The 21,836-nt window shown below is 37.7% G+C and overlaps 4 protein-coding genes across 5 annotated transcripts; 3 read left to right on the plus strand and 1 right to left on the minus strand.

Moving 5' to 3' along the window:
- Positions 1 to 231: 231 nt before the first annotated feature.
- On the plus strand, positions 232 to 4,133 carry LOC121970625 (chromatin remodeling protein EBS-like). Its single transcript, XM_042521447.1, has 5 exons — positions 232 to 367; positions 468 to 810; positions 1,884 to 1,952; positions 3,400 to 3,532; positions 3,835 to 4,133. Exons 1-5 carry the CDS (start codon positions 295 to 297, stop codon positions 3,859 to 3,861), a joined length of 645 nt encoding a protein of 214 aa, XP_042377381.1. The 5' UTR covers positions 232 to 294; the 3' UTR covers positions 3,862 to 4,133.
- A 323-nt stretch (positions 4,134 to 4,456) lies between these two features.
- LOC121970624 (ultraviolet-B receptor UVR8-like) lies at positions 4,457 to 8,983 on the plus strand. Of its 2 annotated transcripts, none has more exons than XM_042521444.1 (8): positions 4,457 to 4,977; positions 6,134 to 6,289; positions 7,216 to 7,374; positions 7,511 to 7,681; positions 7,766 to 7,906; positions 7,982 to 8,095; positions 8,377 to 8,469; positions 8,555 to 8,983. In XM_042521444.1, exons 1-8 carry the CDS (start codon positions 4,779 to 4,781, stop codon positions 8,731 to 8,733), a joined length of 1,212 nt encoding a protein of 403 aa, XP_042377378.1. In that variant the 5' UTR covers positions 4,457 to 4,778; the 3' UTR covers positions 8,734 to 8,983. The 2 variants fall into 2 exon arrangements, with proteins under 2 accessions (XP_042377378.1, XP_042377379.1); XM_042521445.1 differs by having other exon boundaries at positions 7,766 to 7,897.
- A 1,890-nt stretch (positions 8,984 to 10,873) lies between these two features.
- LOC121970623 lies at positions 10,874 to 13,607 on the plus strand. The gene is made up of 7 exons (XM_042521443.1): positions 10,874 to 11,588; positions 11,757 to 11,843; positions 11,928 to 12,182; positions 12,286 to 12,450; positions 12,548 to 12,601; positions 12,763 to 12,909; positions 12,995 to 13,607. Exons 1-7 carry the CDS (start codon positions 11,415 to 11,417, stop codon positions 13,370 to 13,372), a joined length of 1,260 nt encoding a protein of 419 aa, XP_042377377.1. The 5' UTR covers positions 10,874 to 11,414; the 3' UTR covers positions 13,373 to 13,607.
- Positions 13,608 to 15,374: 1,767 nt separating this feature from the next.
- Positions 15,375 to 20,063, minus strand: LOC121970626 (carbon catabolite repressor protein 4 homolog 1-like). The gene is made up of 12 exons (XM_042521448.1): positions 19,834 to 20,063; positions 19,378 to 19,696; positions 17,437 to 18,169; positions 17,132 to 17,218; positions 16,962 to 17,045; positions 16,791 to 16,877; positions 16,617 to 16,703; positions 16,466 to 16,519; positions 16,275 to 16,366; positions 16,089 to 16,203; positions 15,861 to 16,011; positions 15,375 to 15,749 (listed from the first exon to the last, which is right to left on the minus strand). The coding sequence occupies exons 2-12, from the start codon at positions 19,533 to 19,535 to the stop codon at positions 15,604 to 15,606; spliced, it is 1,794 nt and encodes a 597-aa protein (XP_042377382.1). The 5' UTR covers positions 19,536 to 19,696; positions 19,834 to 20,063; the 3' UTR covers positions 15,375 to 15,603.
- Positions 20,064 to 21,836: the final 1,773 nt, after the last annotated feature.

Below are 21,836 nucleotides of genomic sequence, written 5' to 3' on the forward strand. Positions count from 1 at the left end.
AAAGCCCAAGCGGTCATCCAAAAAAAAAAATTAGTTTCATTAATGGGAGAATATTTAACTGAGGAAAAAAAAATATCATCCTATTTTTTAATCTGTAATAAATTTTCACGAATATAAATTAATCACGAAAATCTGAGTGAATTTCCGGATGCGAATGATCCTGTCCGTCCATTGTTTCTCTCGCATAGGAATATTTATGCGTGGATTTATAGTCGATTTTTTTTTTTTTTCGAAAAATCCGGATTCTTTCACCGTCTCGGCTTTTCAGCTATCGACTAACTTCGAGTCGTCTCGATGGCGAAGACGCGGCAGGGGAAGCGAACCCTCGATTCCTACACGATCAAGGGCACCAGCAAATCGATCACGCGTAATCGCCTTTTTTTTCGTTCGGAAAGATCGAATTTTGATTTTTTTCCCCCTTTCTTTGCTCGTTTTCAAGGGATTGAAATGGGTTTAATTTTCTGCAGCCGGCGACTGCGTGCTGATGCGAGCGCCGGACTCGTCGAAGCCTCCGTACGTTGCGAAGGTAGAGGGAATAGAGGCGGGAGCTCGTGGCGGCGTGAGGGTCAGGGTGAGGTGGTACTACCGGCCGGAGGAGTCGATCGGCGGCCGGCGCCAGTTCCATGGCGCCAAGGAGGTGTTCTTGTCGGATCACTATGACGTGCAGAGCGCCGACACGATTGAGGGGAAATGCTCGGTGCACTCCTTCAAGAACTACACTAGGCTCGGTGCGGTCGGGAACGATGATTTCTTCTGTCGATTTGAGTATAGGTCTGCCACTGGGAGCTTCGTCCCAGATAGAATCGCAGTGTAAGTTATCTCTTTTTCGAATGCACCGTTATGCTCGTCTCATCATTCTCAACTGTACGTCTGTACATGGTATACATTGAAGATAACTGCAATCTGATTCTTTTCCAAAGCTAGTTTCTTTTGCTATCTGTTATGTCATCAGTGGTCGGGGAATTTTATTATTTTTTTGATAATCTTTAACTTTGGCAAACTCACTAGTAACAAATTTTCATAATTGCTAACAATTAATTGGCCAAGTTTTACTTCTGATGATCAGTCTTTTCATCTGTTGTTCTGCATAATCACATATATTGTTTTTGTTAATCTATTGGTTTGTTCTTATTAAAGTATTAAGTTAGGTATTCCCCTTACTTCACTGAATGGATAATTTTTATCGTATATGTTTCCTTAAGTTGATTGTGATTGGACATCATGACATGTTTTATGCTCGTCCTTGTAGATTTCTTGGGTTTTCTATGAAAAACTTTAGACCCTAGATCTTAATTCTCATTTTGCTAGTCTGTTTGACCTTATCTTAGGTAGCTCATCTCTTTGCGTTTTTATTCTTTATTGTGCTTCAATGATTACTTGGTGAATACTGGATCAATATTCAATACCTCTTCAAAGTAAACTGTGTTGTTCTCCAGTAATATAAGTTGTACCTCATGTACTTTTACCTTCTGATTAGTGAAGATGCACTGGCACCATTATTTTTTGCTTAAGGTGATTGTAAAATTGGCAAAGAGTTATCTGAAATTCCATAACAATTTGGAAGTTCTTGATTTAATCGGTGTTTAGAAATTTGTGAAAATTATGCATAAAGATTTTGGAAAGAGATGCTGTCACATTTGTTAGATGGTCATCAATAAGAGCAAAGTTCTCAAAACCAAACTACAACAGACCTTGTATTTCTGACCTTGCTGAAATTGTACATACTAATATATTGTTGTTATGAATATTGTAAGTCATGTCAATGCCAACAGTGTTGCTAAATGGAGGTTAGAATAAGATGGATGAGCCAACCCAAGCTGTCCAGACATCATAGCTAGTAGTTGTTCGTGTTATTTTTTGTCACTAACAAATTTTGTTGATAGGTTTTGCAAGTGTGAGATGCCATACAATCCTGATGACCTTATGATCCAATGTGAGAGTTGCCATGATTGGTGAGCTTCTTTAATTTGTCCATCTTCATTATGTTATGACTCTATGATTCTATCAAGCATCTGACTTGTATTGTCTTTTTGGTTGATGTTAAGCCACACATTAAGATATTTTGAACTATATTACTATGTTTATCCTAAAGCTAGAAGTACATTTCACCGTTGGAGCAATTAATTCTAGTAGATTATTTCTTGTCAACTCTTTCAATCGAGTTAGGCTGGGGGCCAATCTTCTGAAACTGAGAAGCTTCCATTGAATGTTATCGTCTCCTCCCTTTCCTTCTTCTTTCTCATTTTTTTTTCACCTTTTTCATTTACTTTTGAATGAACATTATACTATTCATGCCAGACAATTCTTCAAATACCAAACAAATAAACAATCTTACTTCAACCATTAAGGGCATTGAGTTATTTGGATGACTCACAAGTGTTATTTTTTAAATAGAACAATTTGTTTGGTCAGTTCAATTCACTTTTCCAAATCATTGGTTGGATCTTTTGCAGATCCTAATGTACCACAATAGGGTGTATACTTTTTTGTTGGGTTTCAAGGTGCCCAATGGGCCTAATGGGGGTGTAGATTTTGACATAGTTGCATCATGTGTGTCGAATCCTAGGAAAACCATGACTAAAGGCGAAAAGCTTTCCAGAGTACCATGCTTGAATATAAGTTTCCTTAGAATTCCCTCTGCTTCCATGAACAGTTGAGCCATCATTTTACCATAGAAAAGAGCCCTAAGTTTAGTTAATCTAGCAAACTTAGACCCTTATCTTATATAACTTCAACAATGTGTTTTGCACATTTGAGAGCAGACTAAAAATCATCGCAGGTGATACAGGCTGTGTGGTGTAAACATATGACCATTTAGATTATCAGTATGAAAGCTAGCTGTTATGAGTTACAAGAGATGCACAATCAAGTGATGAAGCTTCAGCTGCCCCTTCAGTTGTTGCAGGTTGAAAGTTCAATAGTGGAAAGATAGAGACACTCACGAGTCGTGATTGATGTTACTTGATGTATCCAAGTACTGTATTCAATTTGAATTTTCAGGAAAGTGCACTCGCAAGGATAATTCATCAACTGCTACAGTAATTCCAAATTATAATTACTAGGAAATCCAACTCCATAACTTGTAACATAGGAAATATAGTTCGGTTATTGCTTGCATGTGAATAGGAAGTCACTCAAAATATACACCTACTCATACTTTCAAATAATAATTATCTGCTAAATTAAAAATTGATAGGATGATTTTTGGTGGGTTATATAAGCTAAATACCTCACACTCCTGTGTCACTTATCTGCCACCAAAAATCTTTTCATTTTAATGCTATTCAAGAAGACACTGCTGCTGTTTATTTAATCATATTTTATATCAATTTATACCAGCTGCATTTTCCCCCTAAAATTCAAGTGTCAATTTTATTGACGTATTTCTCTCTATTCCAGGTACCATCCTTCATGCATTGAAATGTCTGTTGAGGATGCTAAAAAGATTGAACACTTCTCCTGCCAGAATTGCTTAGGGGAAGATGTAAAGGAGAGCAAAAAGTCCCATACTTCAAAGCAAACAGAAGTGAAGGTAAATGAATTCAACAGAGTTCAACAAAACCCTAGATGAGACATTTCAAGCATGAATTACTCTAATAACTCGGAATCTCCACTAGTGTGGAAAACAGTGGCATCATTTTTGGTACATTTCTGAAAATTTTACCTCGATAATTCAAAGAATTAGATGCAGTTTGGAAGAAGTTGAAGTATCTACGATTTGCTTCTCCTATGAATTTCTTTCCTAACCTGCTGTTTGCCACTCTGTTAATGGTGATGATTGCAGTACCCCAAAGATTTTTTTTTTCTTGAACTAAAAATTGTTATAATGGGCAGGTGGATTCGAAACGACAGCGAAGATGACACGTCGAATGCCACCTCATCGAAATGACTGTACATACATAATCTGTAAGTTTCAGGTGTGTGGCTGATGCGTCTGCTGCTACTAGTCGCTGGGTTTTGTACACATAGATCGTTGTGTTCTCTTGTTGATGCATGTATATCAGGGAGTCCTTCCAAAGGAACTCTCACCTGATCAATGTATGTTAAACCTGGGCCTGGTCATAGAATATGCACTAAAAGAAGTCCCACTGTTTCCTAAGAATAATAAAGTTCAAAAGTGGTTGTGCAATCTCTCCTTTCTGTTCTTTAGTAATCAGTACAGTGGATGTATGGGAGACAACTGAACGCTTTATCGTTGTACCATAGTTCCGGTGGCGTAATCAGTACAGTACTGTTTATTTGCGGTGGTATAGCATCTTAATCTATTTTTTAATTATCATTTTTATCATACATCAAATTTACATTCTTGAGCAATAGCATTTTTAATCTTAACCAGGAACTGTATTCTTTCCAATAATATCGAGAAGTTAAAACATTCATCTGATGATATGAAAAGAAGTCAGCAGATAGGATTGGAGGACCCGGTTCGATCCAGTAAGACCGGACCTATAATGAACCAGGTGACCTGCTGAACCAGGCGGTTAGCCACCGTCTCGAACTAATCAAGATTGTACGAGACTGATCCGTGCCATGCCCGACCTACTTCGGTTTATGCTGAACCAGGCGGTTGAATAGGTTGATCATGATATGAACCCGTTCCGGGCCGATGATCCGGTCTGATTGACCGAGCATGGCCCGTTTAAATCTCTCGCGTCAGCCGGCCCAGCACGGAAACTCCGAACAAGTCGCTACCCTGTTCGCAAAGGAGGGACACGACCAGAATCGCAAGAGAACGAGTAGCCGTGTTGGAATTGTTGAAGTGGAGTTGCGAGCATATAATGGTGAAGGAAGAAGAGGAGGCGGAGGAGATGACGGAGGTGGCCGACATAGTGCATGCATGGAGTTGGGGCGCCGGCACCGATGGGCAGTTGGGGACGGGCTTGCTCCAAGATCAGCTCCTACCCCAGCCGCTTTCTCATCTCCCCGCCTCCGTTTCCCGCATCGCCTGCGGAGGTGCCCACGCCATCGCGCTCAGCGGTACTTTCTCCTTTCTCGTAAAGCTTGCTTTATTCTAAAAACAATACGGTTTTGGTTGAGAACAAGAAGAAAGATCCTTTTTTTTTCTTTATTCGTTGTAAGTGTTTAGGAATTTTCTTTCATATACTAAACCACGACAACAAGCCATGTGAATTACTTGGGATCCGTTACGTGAATTTTATCAAACGATTGAGCTTCATAAAATTAGCATTCATGTGCTTGTTGTTAATTCCTAAGCAATCCTCCACCTTCAATATCCGAGCTTGGGACTTGACATCCTCCTTAATTCATTTATAAACTATAAACGGCAAAACCACATCTTTAACCTATCATTGTCAATTGTTTTTGACAAATCTTTAGCCTGCATTGGTGCCTTCCTAACTTCTAAAGTTGCTAAAATATAGTCCATCTATTTCAATGCTGTGATAATATCTCTCTAGTGTGAATCTTTCTGATTCTCTTCCAAGGCAATACAATCCATCGATTTCAGTATTATAAAGTCTATCTCTCCTCTGTAGGCTATGGATTCGAATTGGCTTACAGGTATTAGGCCTCGCTGTTTATTGTTTGTGATATTTTATTTCTTAATGAAAAACCTACTTACACCTCATTAAAAAAATAAAATGGATATTCTTGGACATCAAGCAGCTTTTATTTTGTTGAAAGCCTTATCTAAAATGTTCCCAGATCAAAATTAGAAATAGGGCATTGATTCGTGGAAAAGCCTTCTTCAATTAGCTGCATGTTGAAATTGTTGCATCATCATCATCATCATGATAGTTCTCCATATCATTGTTGATTATCATTCAAACAGTTGAAATTGTTGAGTTTTGGAGGTTGAATTTATTTTGAAGATTTGTGCTGTTTTTTCATACTTTTTCGCATTATGTTTCAACTTGTTTAGAGGGCCTGCTAACTCTTCTTAATTGTTCCACTTGATTTTATTCTTAGAATGAATTTTCTGTTTGTAGCAGTATGAAATACTTGAATTAACTACTAATTATTGTGACACGTTTATGCGGATCTTTTTGTTTTCAACTCCATGTTTGTAGCTTTGCATTCCTCTTTACAAGTACTATTTGGTATGTTTTCTAAGCAACTCAATGTTTACAAAGTTGCTAAGATGTTAATCCATACATGACTTAACTTCTCGTAGGCGATGGTAGTGTTCTCACATGGGGAAGAGGTACACAAGGTCAACTTGGTCATGGGAAGCTTGAAAGCTATTCTCAACCAAAGCTTGTCAATTTTTTTGAGAGCTTTACTGTCTCCTACGTTTCTGCTGGATGGAATCACTCTGGTTTTGTTACAGGTTTTTGCATGCTATAATGATTTGTCCTTTTCATCTTAGTTCAAACTCAATGGCTGTATTAATTCTCTAAAATATGTTGTGCATCACTTTGCTACTTGTCCCAAATCTTATACATTTGCAGTCAAATTTGTTTGATTATTTTTAGGAAAATTGGCCAACATAATAGCTAAATTTCTCACAGCCAAACAAATGGAAAGTTTTTTTTCAATCCATGTTATGTAGATAAAAAGCTAAATTCAACTCATGTTACATACTAACTGATCATTAAATATATGTACATCCATCTGGGACATGCTCCACTTAAGCATACGACAAGTCATCATTGCCAATGAGCAATGGGATGACAATGATATTTCACCTGCTTTACAACTTTGTAGTACAAATAGAGTGAATTATATTATCAATGCTCAATTTTAACTTTGAACTTCATTAAGAAAATCAATCTGTAGTAGAGAAAATTTTTTCACACAGTATGACATCAAGATATTCTTTTTCTGCACTCTTGATGTTTTTGTTAGTTTTATTGTTGGGTTATTTTTTGTGGTTTTTGGAACTATCCTACATCATAGTTCTAGTATATGCTATTTTGTGAAGCCTTAAATAATCTGCATTTAGTGAAGGTATAGCTCAAGCTCATGATACTTTATCACTGATGATAATATGATTAGTTACTTATTCCTCATTGATAGTCTTCTTATGATTCTACATGTCATCATCTTGACTTTATTGATTTTTCATAATCACCTTCCTAGAGGAAGAAACTTGAAGATTTGGATCACCTGATTCTACCTGTTGCTTGAAACCTTTAATTTATTCTGACAACTTCTCCATCTGTCACCTGAAGCTGTTTAGTTAATTCATACGGTACTGGTATTTTTTTTCCCTTCCCCCTCCTTTTTGAGTTTTTTTTTCTTCACTTTGCATAGATACTGGGCGTCTCTTTATGTGTGGAGATGGCTCATTTGGGCAGCTTGGCAATGGGGACAACCAGTCACTTGACCATCCATGCGAAGTTCTGTTCTTTCCCTCAGGTCATGTTAAGCAAATAGCATGTGGGATGCGTCACTCACTTGCCTTAGTGAAAGGTAATGGTTAAAAGTGTCCATTTCTGCATTACTGGTTCATAGTTAATCCTTCAATTCTGAAGTCGTGACAAAATCTTGTAAAACCAAATATCAGTCATACAGCTTTACAGTTGTAGTTCTTTATATTTGTAAGCAGGACCTTCAGGTGTTATTGTCTATGGCTTTGGATCTGGGAGACATGGGCAAATTGGTAGGCATCTTTCTCGGAGTCAAAGAACAGTAAATTATCCTGTAGTTGTTGAAGGACTTAACGACAGTGAATTAGTCAGTATACATGCCAGTGGTGACCACAGTGCTGCATTGTCAGGTACTATCAGAATAGTTCAATTACAAATGTTGTTCAGATTTTCTTATATGATGATTGAGCGATGTAATTCATCTTTTTCGTTAGCCGATGGACAGTTATACATTTGGGGTAGACGCTTTGGCGGGAATGTTGATAGTTGTATACCCCAACTCGTACCTTTATCCTTGCCGATTTCACATGTTGCCTTTGGCTGGAATCATGCCTTAGTAATGGCTGGTATTTTTTGTAAGAGGTGTTAATTAGTTTATCCCACATCATATTTTGGATCATGATATGAGTTGCATTTCAACTTCCTCACAGGTGGATTAGTTTACATGCTTGGTGGGAACCGCCATGGTCTGCTTTCTGGAACTCAAGAAGCAAACACATTGGAGCATAGATTACCTACCTCTGCTTCACTCACCACCTTGGATGGTGAGTTTTCTTTTCAACTATGATAATTTTGAAAGTTGAGGCTACATTATTTGACATTAAAGATTTCTTCTAGTGTCAGTATTTGTGAGACTGATAGATTCATTATGTTATGGTTTTTACATATTACCATATCTTTATGGTTCTATATATATGCAAATTTGCTAAACAAATTTCTTATCTATTTTCCAGCCCTTCCGTCTTTGAATAAGATTGTATTTCTCATATTGTTTAATTGATTAGTTCGCATGTAAGAAATGTTTTCTCATGATCATAAATTCCAGAATCTGTTTGGACTCTGGAGAGAGTTGTTTTCCCTGTTAAGCAAAAGGTGGCGAGCATCGCAGCAGGGGCCGAACATTCTACTGCTGTGACAGGTGAAGACAACAATATATTGTGTTTTTGCATCTTCATTCAGTTTAATGCTATTGGACTTAAAGATTGTTGTTTGAATTCTCCCAGAAAAAGGATTAGTAATGACATGGGGATGGGGGGAGCATGGTCAGCTTGGCTTGGGAGGCACATTTGATCGAACTGCCCCACAGATTGTTAATTTGAATTGGAACGAATCTTTTCCTCCGTCTCAGTTAGCTGTTTATTGTGGCAGTGGTTTCACAATTGTGGCAAAATCCACACAATAAGCTGAGTGTTTGGTTCGTGGCTTGCGTATCAATTCACTCTTTTTCATTTCTTGGTATTTTGCAAGTCATGTGTATTTGTCTATGATTAGGTCAAAACTCCAAAGGTAAATTTGTTTTGTAACATAATTTTTTTGTATAAAAAAAATGTATCACATGATACAATTTCCAGAGCTTATGTAATCCTCTAGTATTATTTCTATCTAATATGAACCTGAACAGAAGTTGAATTCAAGATCACTTTCATAATCAACAGACACCTACTACACAAGAAAATTTATGAGATCACTTTCTCCCAAGTTCTGTACAGAACTAGAATATTTGCATATTAATATATTATTGTTAGTTTATTTCGTTCGTAACAATTGTTTGTTTATTAACAATCGTTCAGATATTTGCCCATGTGAAATATAGTATTCTTTTATCCCGAAATTAGTTTCAGATAACTGGTGTCGATGTGCCCATTTAGAGGATTGGTTCTTCTCACCTTATTCAGTAAGTGGTTTAGGTTGATATCATTCTCGTATATCTTTAAATTAAGGATAGAAATTGAAAAGAGGAGAATCAATAGTTGATTTAGAATACTGATCAGCAACACAGATTCCCGAGTCCCATGTGCAAGAGGCCTTCAGTTTTCTGTCGAGTGGATAAAGAAGAAGACATGTTTGTTCCATCAGCAAAAATTTCTCGCAGAGGCCTTGAGGTAGGCCCTCCAAAAGATAACTTCATGACAATGATACTCCATTGTGCAAGAAAGGCAGGTAATTAAATTACAAGGGTGTCAGATAGTGTTTTCTTTACACTTCTATATATTACATACTTAATTTAGAACTTGCTTGTTATTTATGCATACAAATAAAACAAGATCTGCAGAAGTGCAAGATGAAACACTAGTGTGCATTTATGTATAGTTATCTTCACAGACAACCATGTGCTCCAACTTCATCTACATGTAAGAAAAATCATGTGGGCTAAAGAGTCTTTAAATAGATGCTATGATGAGTGTGCACTATGAAAAAGCTAGAGGGAAAGAGGAAAGAGAATAATGCAGCTTTAAGAATGGGCTTAAATGGGATAAGATTCACTTTATCAGGGCCTTGCAAAGAAGCTTTGTTAACTACAACTCATGGCACCAAAAGAAACAATAGTCTCCATGTTTAAGTGACTTTTAGCTTAAAAGAATCCTCCTTTTTCTTTTTAAACACTTTGTGCCAATTGAAGCTTAGGCAGACGAGATTCTTCGATGTGGTACATCAATGGTGGATGACCCAACTCAACTTTGTTGCTAGTGGACAGAGAAAATTATTTATGAATTTTTTGCTTTAATTTTGTAATCCATAGTTGGATTTTTTTTTTGTCAGTTGCGACTGTTGTAATCTGTAAAAAGGATCACTTTCCAGGTTTTAGCTTTGGCAGAGCTTGTTTGATCTCTCTCAATAGGTAAAATTTCTGAACATTTTACCATAACTTTATGCATTCCATCTCCCTTTCCTTATTTATTTGTTTTCACCTCAATTTTTCATTCAATTCGTCTTTTTGTTTTTTCAGACTTGGCATTAGAACTGGCTATGATTGATCTGCATTGCCGCAGCTCATGCTTGGCAACAATCATGGAGAAGGTAAGATCGATTTCAGAATCAATCACGTAGAATCCTTAGCATTTTATGGTCAAAGCACAACCACTGCATGACTGCAGCCGCGACTATTTTACACTATTCGCCCATGATTTCAATGTCTCCAAGATTTATTTTTTAGTTCATCACGACCAACATGAACTTCTGTGTCAGTATTTTAAAAGACACAGATCAGGCACATGTATTAGAAGAAATAATAGCTCCAAAGCATGATGTTTAGAAGACGCTAAAAAAGTTTTCACCATCACAACTTTGTCTTTTTTCATTTGTTTTGCTTAAACTATTAGCATGCTCTGTTCTGCTTCATTATTTACAGGCTTCTTCACAGATCTTCATGCCGCCACTGTCCAATTAACTATACTGCCAAACATCAGTCAAACTCTGATAGAAAATTTCCAGGGTCTGTTCATAGATTATTACATTAATATCTTCGAGTTTGTCAGCATGGATCTATTTCCATGAACACAGGATGGCTTCAACCGTTGAAGCTCACCGAGCGAATCCAAGGCCGAAGACAGTACGTTGCATGCACGTGAGGAGCCCAGGTAGCACGTGTCTACCCCCGGTGGGTGGGATTCGAGGCGGCAGAGAAATTTAAGCGAGCGCTGTAGGAGCAGTGCAAAGCGTGCTGTGGATGGGAAAAGCGAAGCAGAGAGAGAAGCGATGAACTATTCAGCTTTTTTACTTGGCGGACGAGGGAAGAAGACAGACGCCGCTGCGTTAACGTATTCTGATGCGGTATATAATAATGACGTTACGTCGCTGCTAAAAGGACTCTGTGGCTGTGTGTGTGTGTGAGAGAGAGAGAGAGAGGCGCGGTGGAGACGCCAAAGCTTTCGCATCTTTTCTGGGCTTCACTGCTCTGCTCCACGGTCACGGAGTCTACCTTTCTTCGACTCATCACCTGGTCTGCTTTCCCTCCTCTTTTTCCTTCTCTTGAAGAGAGAAAAGGAACGGACTTTGTGGAGAAGTTGAGAGGAAGTGAAGTCTGCAGATTGTAGTTTTATTTTGAGATAAAGAGTTAGAAAATAGCAGGAGAGAAGGAGGTGGATGGCGGAGCTTGTTTGCAGGAGGCGCTGGTTGTTGTGGTTGTTGGTGCTGGCGGCCGCGGCTGTCCATTTACCGTCCGCCGTTGCCGTGAGCGGTCGCCCGGCTGCGAGGCAGAGGCTGGAGGTGCAGAGACATCTAAAGAGGCTCAACAAGAAGGCCGTTATGAGCATCAAGGTCTCTCCTTTCTTTCATATCTCCGCGAGATTTTCCCTTTCCCCTATGAACTCGTTCTCGTGTTCTTGGTTCCTATGAGTTAATCTACTTGATTAACCAGGGATACATTATTTTCCTTACATCTTTCTGTTTGGAAAGCCACAATTTTAACTTTAAAAAAGGATGCAGAGTCCTGATGGAGATATGATAGACTGTGTGCACATCTCTCACCAACCAGCCTTTGATCATCCTTTCCTCAAGAACCACACTATCCAGGTAACTTCCTCTTCACTTTCTCTGCTTTTCATGGGTGCTGATTTCTCTCCACTTTGCTAATGCTTTTGTGCCAAATTGTCTCAGACCAAGCCAGCTTTCTACCCAGACGGCCTACTGTTTGATGAGAGCAAGACTACATCAGAGAACAAGAGCCCCTCCATGGCTCAGTTATGGCATCAGAATGGGAGGTGCCCTCAGAACACCATCCCCATCAGAAGGACAAGGAAGGATGATCTGCTGAGGGCCAGCTCCGTTAAACGATATGGCAAGAAAAAACACAGGAGCCTCCCAAATCCAATGTCAGTTGACCCTGACCTTCTCAATGAGAGTGGCCATCAGGTAGTCAAGTTACTAAGAAAAATAATCAATCAATCAAAAAGAGAGAATAAACTCAAGTTGACCACCCTGATTTACTCGCTTGTTTTTTAATCCTTTTGAATAGCATGCGATTGCTTATGTAGAGGGGGATTCCTATTATGGAGCGAAGGCGACCATAAATGTGTGGGAGCCAAAGATTGAGCAGCCCAACGAGTTCAGTTTGTCTCAGCTCTGGATTCTGGGCGGCTCCTTTGGGGAGGACCTCAATAGCATTGAAGCTGGTTGGCAGGTTGCTTCGCTATACTTGCCAACAAACGCTATATGATGATACTGAAAAAGGTTAAATTTTCAGGCATACTAATCTCCTTAGCTTTGTGTATAATCAGGTTAGCCCAGACTTGTATGGGGATAACAACTCAAGGCTGTTTACTTACTGGACTGTAAGTTGGCATAATCCTTGTTTGCTGTTAGTTTGTATTTGTTTGTATGCTTAAGTAAGATGGTAGTGTTCATTTCTTCTGTTTTTAAACAATAAATGCACTTCCTAAATCTTGTTTTGTGATTGGATAACTTCTAATTGTTAGCATATGTGAAATTTCAGAGTGACTCTTATCAAGCAACAGGCTGCTACAACTTGCTCTGCTCTGGGTTCATTCAAATTAGCAGTGAGATTGCAATGGGCGCGACAATCTCTCCGTTATCCAAATATAGAGGTTCCCAATATGATGTTAGTATACTTGTTTGGAAGGTAAAAGAGGATAAATTGATAAGTATCAGTAACGGTTTTCACGAAATGTCGCATGTGTAACCAAATGGTTCCGTTATCTGAGCAGGATCCAAAAGAAGGGCATTGGTGGATGCAGTTCGGGAACGACTACGTGCTTGGCTACTGGCCGTCGTTCCTCTTCTCGTACCTAGCAGACAGTGCGTCCATGATCGAATGGGGAGGTGAAGTAGTGAACTCGGAGCCGGATGGCGAGCATACCTCCACTGCAATGGGCAGTGGTCATTTCCCTGAAGAAGGATTCAGCAAGTCGAGCTACTTCAGGAACATTCAAGTTGTCGACGAATCAAATAGCCTGAAGGATCCTCGAGGAATCAGCACATTCACTGAGCAGTCCAACTGTTACGATGTGCAGACGGGCAACAGCAATCGATGGGGGCACTTCTTCTACTACGGTGGTCCTGGAAAAAATTCCAATTGCCCATAAAAACCACTGAATTCCCTCTGTACATTTAGGCATTCTATAGTATTGGTTTTGCCATCCTTTGTGGTTTTAGCCGTTTCTCAGTGGAAGAGCTCAGAGAGTTGGAAAAAAAAAAATTCGGGTTTCTCTAAGAGAAATTGCCCTGTTTTAGGGTATCGCTCTTGTAACTCTTTCTTCTGAATCATTTGTCCAGTTTTATCATGGTAGCGAATGAGGTAGTTTCTGCTTAATCTTTTGATATGATTTTTAGTGTCGAAGAGTTGATTGTAATGGGAGACCACAAGGAATAAAGGAGTCGGAATGAGTGGTAGTGGTGTGTGCATGAGTGATGGCAGTGAGATTTGCACTGAAAGGAACTTTATGCCAATGATCACACTTGGCTTCTTCATGCACTCCTGGTCCTTTTTTGCCCTTTTCCCTTCACATGCATTTCTGATTTATTTCGTGTGGAGAATGTTTGGAAAAATGCTGAAATTGTTCATTTTTTTTTATGCTGTTGGATTTTGTTTGATTTAAACCTCTATCCATGCTGAGAGTCTTGAATATTTTTTCAAACAAGTTTTAAATGAATACATTCATTCATGTGGATAAATGATGTGTTCGCAGATTTTGAATCTCGTCTCTAGACAAAAGAAGGTGCTACATTTCTGCCTTTTAGAAAGTCTTCTGTAAAGTTCTTGTAAACATCTTTGTATGTTGCCATGCATTTGCACAAGATTCTTTCTGTATTATATATATATATATCAGAAAAATACTGAAAAATAATAATTGCATAATGTCACTTCATATTGATTTACCTCTTCCGTGTTAGTTCTAGGATGAATTGATGGAAATACTGAGGACGAGCGTATTCGTCTTTTTTGTCACCATGAATCCGAATATCATACACTAATGGCTAGAGACGGATTGACGGAGCAGATCCGAGCATTTCTTGTTTGATATATTGATCATTTGTACTAATAGTTAATCATTTATGATTTATTTTTTTCGTGTTAGTTTAGGGATCGATTAATGAGGACGTTGAAGGCCAGCGAATTATTTTTTTTCACATGAATCCGAATATCATAAACTCAGTGCGTTCAAGTATGTCTTCTTCATATCTTGACCACCTGTACTAATAGCTAGTAGCCATCTGTGATTAGTCCCCGGGGCTATGGTGTCGTGGTAGAACATCTAAGTTGTCACCCAAATATCCACAGTTCGATTCCCAGCTATGACATATTTATAGAAATTTTTTCCTTTCAAATGGGGCACACAACCAAAGAATGTTGGACTTTTGGACTGCTCGTCGCACACACTTCCCAATTTATCCCGGTGATCAATGAAAAAATTCCGTGAGGTCGGGTTAGTCATCTCGAAATTAGTCAATGAGACTAATTGAGTTTATCATTTAATAATCACTCATAATTTACCTTCTCCGTATTAATCTAAAAATAAATTAATGGAAATGTTAAGATAAACAAATCACCTTTTACCATGTGAATCCGAATATCATTCCTCAGACAATTAACAATAGGTCATCTTAAATCACCATCCTATTCCAATTGTCCTAATCGCATCCATGAAACAAATTTATAATCTGAAAATGAATGCTGTGCCACTTGAGCGTTCATTATCACTCAGAAGGGGAAAAAAAAATTATTTTGGATATGATATTATATGGCAATAATTCTTTCAAATGTCCATATTCAGGTGAAGATGAATTTAGAACACAATAACTTGGTAATAACTCCAAACCACTTGTATCGCAATAGTCTGGGTTGTAGATTTCTCATGGTTTGTGTGCTTTTAGAGGAGATCTAAGATCTTATAAAAAAGAGCATTTCCTTTTTTACTTTTCTCTGTCAGTTATGAAAAAGAAGTCTAGGGAGTATTCACTCAATAGTTAACTAAACCCTTTCAATGAATTATAACAAGTTTATGAGACATCTTCCCTTTCTTTTCTCATTTGAACATGCAATTAAAATTTGAGAAAAAAAATGTTAAAGTGTGTTTGGTTAAAAGGTGATCAAGCAAGAAACAATTTCTAGAGATCAAATTATTTGTTGTCACAATACCATTACTTTCTGATACCAGAATAATCTGTCCTTTCTTAAATATGCTAACTGATCTGCATGGTATTTTCTACAATCACAGACATGATCATCCTCTCTTCAGAAGGAATGCAGCGTACATAATTAATCAATGGACCAATGAATGAAACATGATAGAAAAGGAACTTCACTCACTAATTTTTATCGTCTAATTCTAGGTTTGCACCTAAATTCGGCCAGAAGTGCTATGTGGTCGGATGACCATTCCGGCGAAGGAATAGCAGTGTTCTTGCGAAGGTTTTCCTCATCCAATAGCTCCAATAGAGATTCCACTGACAAAGAGTCAGCTAAAAACACAAAATGGATTAAATGAAAACCAGTTTGGCAAGGCATTACCACACACACACAGAGACTAACAATTGACGGCGTAGATACAGTTGTTGGGAAAAGACAAATACCTGTGTAAAATATATAATCTACAGTGCCAATGAAATCCCTGGTACAATTTGTAAACAAGGGTTCATGCGTTGTGGCATCCATTCTCCTTCTCTGTTGCTCTAACCCAGGGCTAACTCCTGACATTCTTGCAAATGATGAGTATGCACTAACCTGTCAAATTCACTATGCATATTAAAACCAAAACCTCAAATGTAAACATAAAAAAATATATATATGTGGAAAAATACCAATGGTAGTTGATGAGTTATCTTGTGTGTAGGATGAAGTATCCCTAAGGGATCTACGGCCAAGTCTGGATGCAAATGCTCAACTTTTCCATTTGCAAGCAAGGCATGAGGGGTGCTGCATTCGCAAAATTCTTATTACCTTTTATATTGCTTATGCTAATGTTGAAAGTATGAAAAGGTTCGAACCTTCCTGGTAAAGAGTTGAAATCTCCACAGACCAACATAGGAATATCTGCACTAACAGCGATTTTCTCCAAACCTTTTAAAAGGGTATGAACCTGAGAGGTTTAAACCAACACAATATGTTTTCCTTATCATGATTGATACTTAAAAGAGATGCAGCAAAGAATGCACAAAAGGAAGCATGGAAATGTAACCTGCCAAAGCTTAACATCCTTGTGTTCATGATGGATATTTACATGGGTGTTTGCCTGCATGGATATTTAGAATATATCACAAGCTTACCACAAAAACAAAATTTGCAGAGTCTAGACCAAGTGATTAAAAGGCAAGTGAAAGAAAACTCACAACACAAATGAGCTGTCTTTTTCCAGGATTATCAGTGCCATGGTTACTAAATTTTGCTTCTAGAACCACAATCAGCGCAATGTTATCCTGCATGCAGAATAATCATCTATCAGTGCTGAGGAAATGAAAATCAAACAAATTAAAAAACCAATCTCACAAGAGAAGACTGGTGACCTTTACAAGACGATTCAAAGCAACTTTCTTTTGACCTGCTTGAATCGCAATATCTGTCAATGATTGTGCAGCCTTATTGAACTCAACCTGAATACAGATATATTCAATCAACCTTGCATTTGCATTTGAAAAGATCAATCATACAAGAAACATAGTGAAAGATTCAGCTACCTCATACTTTTTGACATGTGAAAACCTGTCTCTGCGGAAAAATGTAGCACAGCCATCAACAGTATTTGGGTTGCCACTATAGATCTGAGCCAAAAGTTGTGTCACAAGAAATAGTTGTATAGAAGCAAGAACATGAGAAAAAAAATAATGAATGCAATGTGAAAGTAAACCTCTGAAGTTTTTTTCTTGTAAAGTGCCTGATACCCATGTTTATCAAGTTCTGGAGCAAAGAATTCCTCAAAATGATCATTTTGGACCTACATAAATGTAAACCATGATCTACATCACAAACCAAGAATATAAAAAATTTAAACCAAATCAAAATATGTTCTATAGGACAAAATAGTAAGGGTGTTAGGACAACAAGATCCAATGAAAATATATTCCATTAATATCAGTTATAACACAGTTAGATTGGAAGCTATTGCAAAGATTAATATCATATCTAGCCTAAGGAAGAAAGCCAGCATTGTACCTCTTGGAGACAAAGTATATCAGCATGATAACCAATAATTTCCTGCAACAAATTTTGTCTCCGGTAGGACCATGAGAGGGCCCAAGTTGGGCAGTAGTTATACACCTCACTTGTGGCATACACATCAGAGAGGATATTATAAGAGAGCACAGAGAAAGTCCCAGCCGATATTCGCCCATCTAGATCTAATTGAGCCAAGGGATCTCCATTCACAGCAATCATTCGTCGTGGAGTAGGTGAGGGGGCTGGAATTACTCGTGATGTCAATACAGTATTCACATTTCCAATAGTTGCTCTTGTTTCTGCATCTACTACCACACATTCAAACTTGAGAACATGATTAATATCTTCAGCTGTTGGTGTGTATGTCCTAGAAAAACCAACTTCAGACCAGGCTTCCCCACTTTTATCAGCAACAGTTGTAGGATATAAAGATACTGAGCCAGAATTTGATGTAACAGCAGATAAGCCTGCGCTAAAACTACCAGATCCGCTTACATTCAAGCGTCCAAACACCTCTTCCTCATCAGCTCCATTTTCATTTAGTATTTTTTTGGCTCGGTCATGCAATGCACGATGATTTTGCCAAGCATCAGAGAAACACCTAGGACTACAATGATAACTCTTGGAAATAGGCACTTTCTCCTTGAGACAAATCAAGCATTGTAAAGTTGCCTGCTCAGTTGGATGTATACTGCATATGGCAAATTTTTGGTCACCAAAGTTTCGGTACCTGGATACAAGAAATGGTTATATAAGTGGGAAAAGGTTTTATGACTAAGAACAAGCACAGCAGATTACTAAATATAAACATTTTGTGCATGATATAATGAACAGAATATTTAAAGGAAGGCCCCAACTAATGAAGGATATTAAAAACAAGTTGATAGATACAACTAATTGTGTACAGAATTGGAGAGAGATTTTCAAGAAAAAGGTATAAGCTCCCCGAAAGTTAGGCATCACAATTCCAATTGAAGAGCTCATTTTCTTGTAGTTGAAGTTCTCCAAATATCTGATTATTTCATTCAGTTCCTATTGCGCAAATTTATCCTGGTTAAGAAAAACATTTTATTTGTTTCATCAAAGAAGCATTAGCTTGCACCATATATAGTTGCCGAGCAATTTCCAATTGAATCTGGGATAAGAAGCCAAACATGTAAATAGATTACTCTAACCATGTCTTGTCCATGTTGCATCACAGATTCAGGATAATTACATTCTAACTTGCAGGGATTTCCAATTGAATAATAACCCAGATATATAAATAAATTACTCGTCATATTGCCATGTTGCTTATTGCTGAGTGACAAATCAAACATATTGATACTATATTTTCCACATATTGGTTTCACTTCTACTTAAATTTAATAGGCAATTGATCAATAAGAACATCTAATACTAAAGTACAAAAGGAAAGTTCAGAGTTGACCCATTGAGCCTTGATGAAAACATAATGTAATAAAATTGTTACATTCAATAATTCAACATTAGTTGCAATATTATATGGGTTTTTTCTCTCACATCATATAAATAAAAACTCTCTTTTTCTAACTAACTATAATAATTAATTAGGGACTTCAAAAAGTTTTCTCGGTCACTAAAAATCATGTGAGAATTCATTTCTCTTGCTATCCAACGAGGAAATACTTTGATTACTTAGAGAGAAACCTATACCGGAAATACATCAAGAGAAGTATTAACAAAACTCAAAATTTAATAGCATCAACAACAGAACCAAAGTTCCACATAGGAACCAGATGAAATAGTCATTAAACTTACCATGATCAATGTATATATATGTGACATAAATGGTGAAAAACACATGAAAAGGGAAATTAAAAGGATTCAAGCGAAATCAAGCCTGGAGAGAGAAGGGCAACGATAAATTAACACCATTTGGTAAATGAGTAAAATAAAGCAAGCCAAATGATCACTCACCACCTATATCTCACGCAGTATCCATGTAGCGGTGTGGACTCAGGAACATCATCATTCGAGATGGAACCATCGGGCCGGCGCAAGAGAACATAAGGCGTGATCTCGCATCCAACGACGGGGATCTCCGACGTAAGATGAACGCGGAGGACAGTCAGCATACTTCCCCACGATCCAATTCCTCCCTCCCAATATCAAACCCTAACAGCAACGCTTCGACAACAATCTCCGAAGTCGATCTTACCGAAGCGGCGCTGTTTCTAGACAGGAACAGGCGCGGACCCGCCATCACCTGATCTTAGCTTCCGCCAGCGTTGACCTCCTGAAACCCAATACCTAGAGATCAGTAGCAGCTCGAGAGCTCCAAATCCAACCAAGAAGAGAGACCATTCCTTGGACGAAACGTGGAACAAAACGATTTCATACAAATCCCCGTCAGATAAGAAAAAACTACCATACCTTCGAATCGATCGATCCGTCGGTCGTTCGTTGTCGATCGGAAATCCTTCAAAACGGGTGAGGGAGCAGAGGACAGGGAGAGTGGGGCGCAGGTGAGGAGAGGAGAAGTGGCAAATGAGAAGGCGATTAGGGTTCCGATGCGTAAGGAGAAGAAGAGGCAGTGAGTAAGCGGCGTCCACGGGTGGAAGAGCGGAGTGCGCTTACGATGTGCTCGCTTGTGTACCCTGGAGGGGGACGTCATCGCGGTGGATGTTGTTGTATTTAAACAGAGTATTCGGGGTATTCCATAATTAACTCGGTCTATTTTTGTAATTCTTAAACCTTTCGTCGTCCATATAACAAGTAAATAATTTCATTTAACCACAATGAGGGTGCGTTTGCTTCTCTCCTAGAAATCGGAATGAAAATATATCATAGTATTATGGAATGAGAATGGATATGAATTTGAGTATCATTCTTAAAAATGATATTTGATTAGTTAAATAATTTCAATCGAAATGAACCTAAATTTCCTTTTTTACCCTTACAGAAAAATAAGAGAAAAATTAGATGGGAGAGAAAGTTGAATGTGAGAGGAAATGATGAGAGAGAAAATGTGATGAGAGAGAAAGTGTGTTGGGAACAAAATGAAGAGAAAGAAAGTATGATCAAAGAAAATGAGGAGAGAGTGCATGATAGGAGAGATTGAGAAGAGAAAAAAGCATGATGAGAGAGAACAAGTGATGGGAAAAAATGAAAAAAAGAAAGTATTATGAGAGAAAATAAAACAGTAAGGAGAGAGAAAGTACGATGATAGAGAAAGTGGATTGAGAAAGAAAGAGTGATGAAAAAATGAAGAGAGAGAAAGTATAATGAGAGAAAATGAGAGACTAAGGAGAGAGAAAGTATGCTGAGAGAGAAAGAGTGATGGAAAAATGAAGAGAGATAAAGTATTATGAGAGAAAATGAGAGACTAAGGAGAGAAAAAGTATGCTGAGAGAGAAAGAGTGATGGAAAAATGAAAAGAGATAAAATATTATGAGAGCAAATGAAAAAGTGAGGAGAGAGAAAATATGATGAGAGAGAAAGTGGGTTGAAAGAGAAGATGATGGGAAAAAATGAAGAAAGAGAAAGTGTGATGAGAGAAAATGCGAGACTGTGGAGAGAGAAAATATGATGAGAGAAAAAGTGTGCTAAAAGAAAAAGTGTAATTAAAGAAAATAAAGAGATAGTGTGTAATCAAAGAGAATAAAGAGAGAGAAAGTGTGATGAGAGAAAATGAGGAGAGAGAGTATGCTAAAAGAGATTGAGAAGAGAAAAAGTATGATGAGAGAAAAAATATGAAGTGAGAGAAAGTATGATGAAAAAATAAGTAAAAAATGTGTAATAGGAGAGAAAGTGTGATAGAAGAGAATGAAGAGAGAGTGTATGATGGAAGAAAATATAGGGAGAAAATGATACAGAATGTGTGATGAGAGAGAATAAGTAGAGAGAAATTATCTTGAGAGAGAAATTGTGATGATAAAATAAGGAGAGAGAAAATATGATCAGAGAAAATATGATGAGAGAGAACAAGGAGAAAGGGTGTGAAATTAAAAAAAATTAAACAAATATACTAAGGATATATTTATCTAAAATTTAATTCACATTCCTATTCCATGAAAACTCGAGGGAAAAAGTGAGTTTCATTCATATCCAAATTTTTTAATTTTATTTTAAAATCTTGATTTCATTCCCATTAATTAAATATAAAATTTAGATCTATAAATCAAACGTCACCTAAATCTTTGAATTGTCATTCCGTTCTTTTTTAATTGACATTCCGTTCCGTTTTAAAAAGAAATAGAGGGTCCAATTAGCCGTCACATGACTTGCACCTGACATAAAATCCAAATGATTGAATAACAGCATAATTGGAAGGGCTATAAATTGGATAAATCAAATTTAAAAGGAGCAAACTGATTGTTCAAAAAGTTAGGATGTATTTTGCAAAGATTCCTGCTAGTGTACCTGTCTAGTCATCG

Source organism: Zingiber officinale, chromosome 4A (assembly GCF_018446385.1).
Source record: "Zingiber officinale cultivar Zhangliang chromosome 4A, Zo_v1.1, whole genome shotgun sequence".
Classification (NCBI taxonomy): domain Eukaryota; kingdom Viridiplantae; phylum Streptophyta; class Magnoliopsida; order Zingiberales; family Zingiberaceae; genus Zingiber; species Zingiber officinale.

Excerpts from the sequence above, each read along its gene's own strand:
- LOC121970624 (XM_042521444.1), top strand. The coding sequence starts at position 4,779 with ATGGTGAAGGAAGAAGAGGAGGCGGAGGAGATGACGGAGGTGGCCGAC. Across the intron at positions 6,290-7,215 it reads TCACTCTGGTTTTGTTACAG|ATACTGGGCGTCTCTTTATG; the intron begins GTTTTTGCATGC and ends CACTTTGCATAG. Across the intron at positions 7,907-7,981 it reads AGTAATGGCTGGTATTTTTT|GTGGATTAGTTTACATGCTT; the intron begins GTAAGAGGTGTT and ends ACTTCCTCACAG.
- LOC121970625 (XM_042521447.1), top strand. The coding sequence starts at position 295 with ATGGCGAAGACGCGGCAGGGGAAGCGAACCCTCGATTCCTACACGATC. Across the intron at positions 811-1,883 it reads GTCCCAGATAGAATCGCAGT|GTTTTGCAAGTGTGAGATGC; the intron begins GTAAGTTATCTC and ends TTTTGTTGATAG. Across the intron at positions 1,953-3,399 it reads TGTGAGAGTTGCCATGATTG|GTACCATCCTTCATGCATTG; the intron begins GTGAGCTTCTTT and ends TCTCTATTCCAG.
- LOC121970623 (XM_042521443.1), top strand. The coding sequence starts at position 11,415 with ATGGCGGAGCTTGTTTGCAGGAGGCGCTGGTTGTTGTGGTTGTTGGTG. Across the intron at positions 11,844-11,927 it reads TCAAGAACCACACTATCCAG|ACCAAGCCAGCTTTCTACCC; the intron begins GTAACTTCCTCT and ends AAATTGTCTCAG. Across the intron at positions 12,910-12,994 it reads TTAGTATACTTGTTTGGAAG|GATCCAAAAGAAGGGCATTG; the intron begins GTAAAAGAGGAT and ends TTATCTGAGCAG.
- LOC121970626 (XM_042521448.1), bottom strand. The coding sequence starts at position 19,535 with ATGCTGACTGTCCTCCGCGTTCATCTTACGTCGGAGATCCCCGTCGTT. Across the intron at positions 17,219-17,436 it reads ATATACTTTGTCTCCAAGAG|GTCCAAAATGATCATTTTGA; the intron begins GTACAATGCTGG and ends ACATTTATGTAG. Across the intron at positions 16,878-16,961 it reads CACATGTCAAAAAGTATGAG|GTTGAGTTCAATAAGGCTGC; the intron begins GTAGCTGAATCT and ends ATCTGTATTCAG.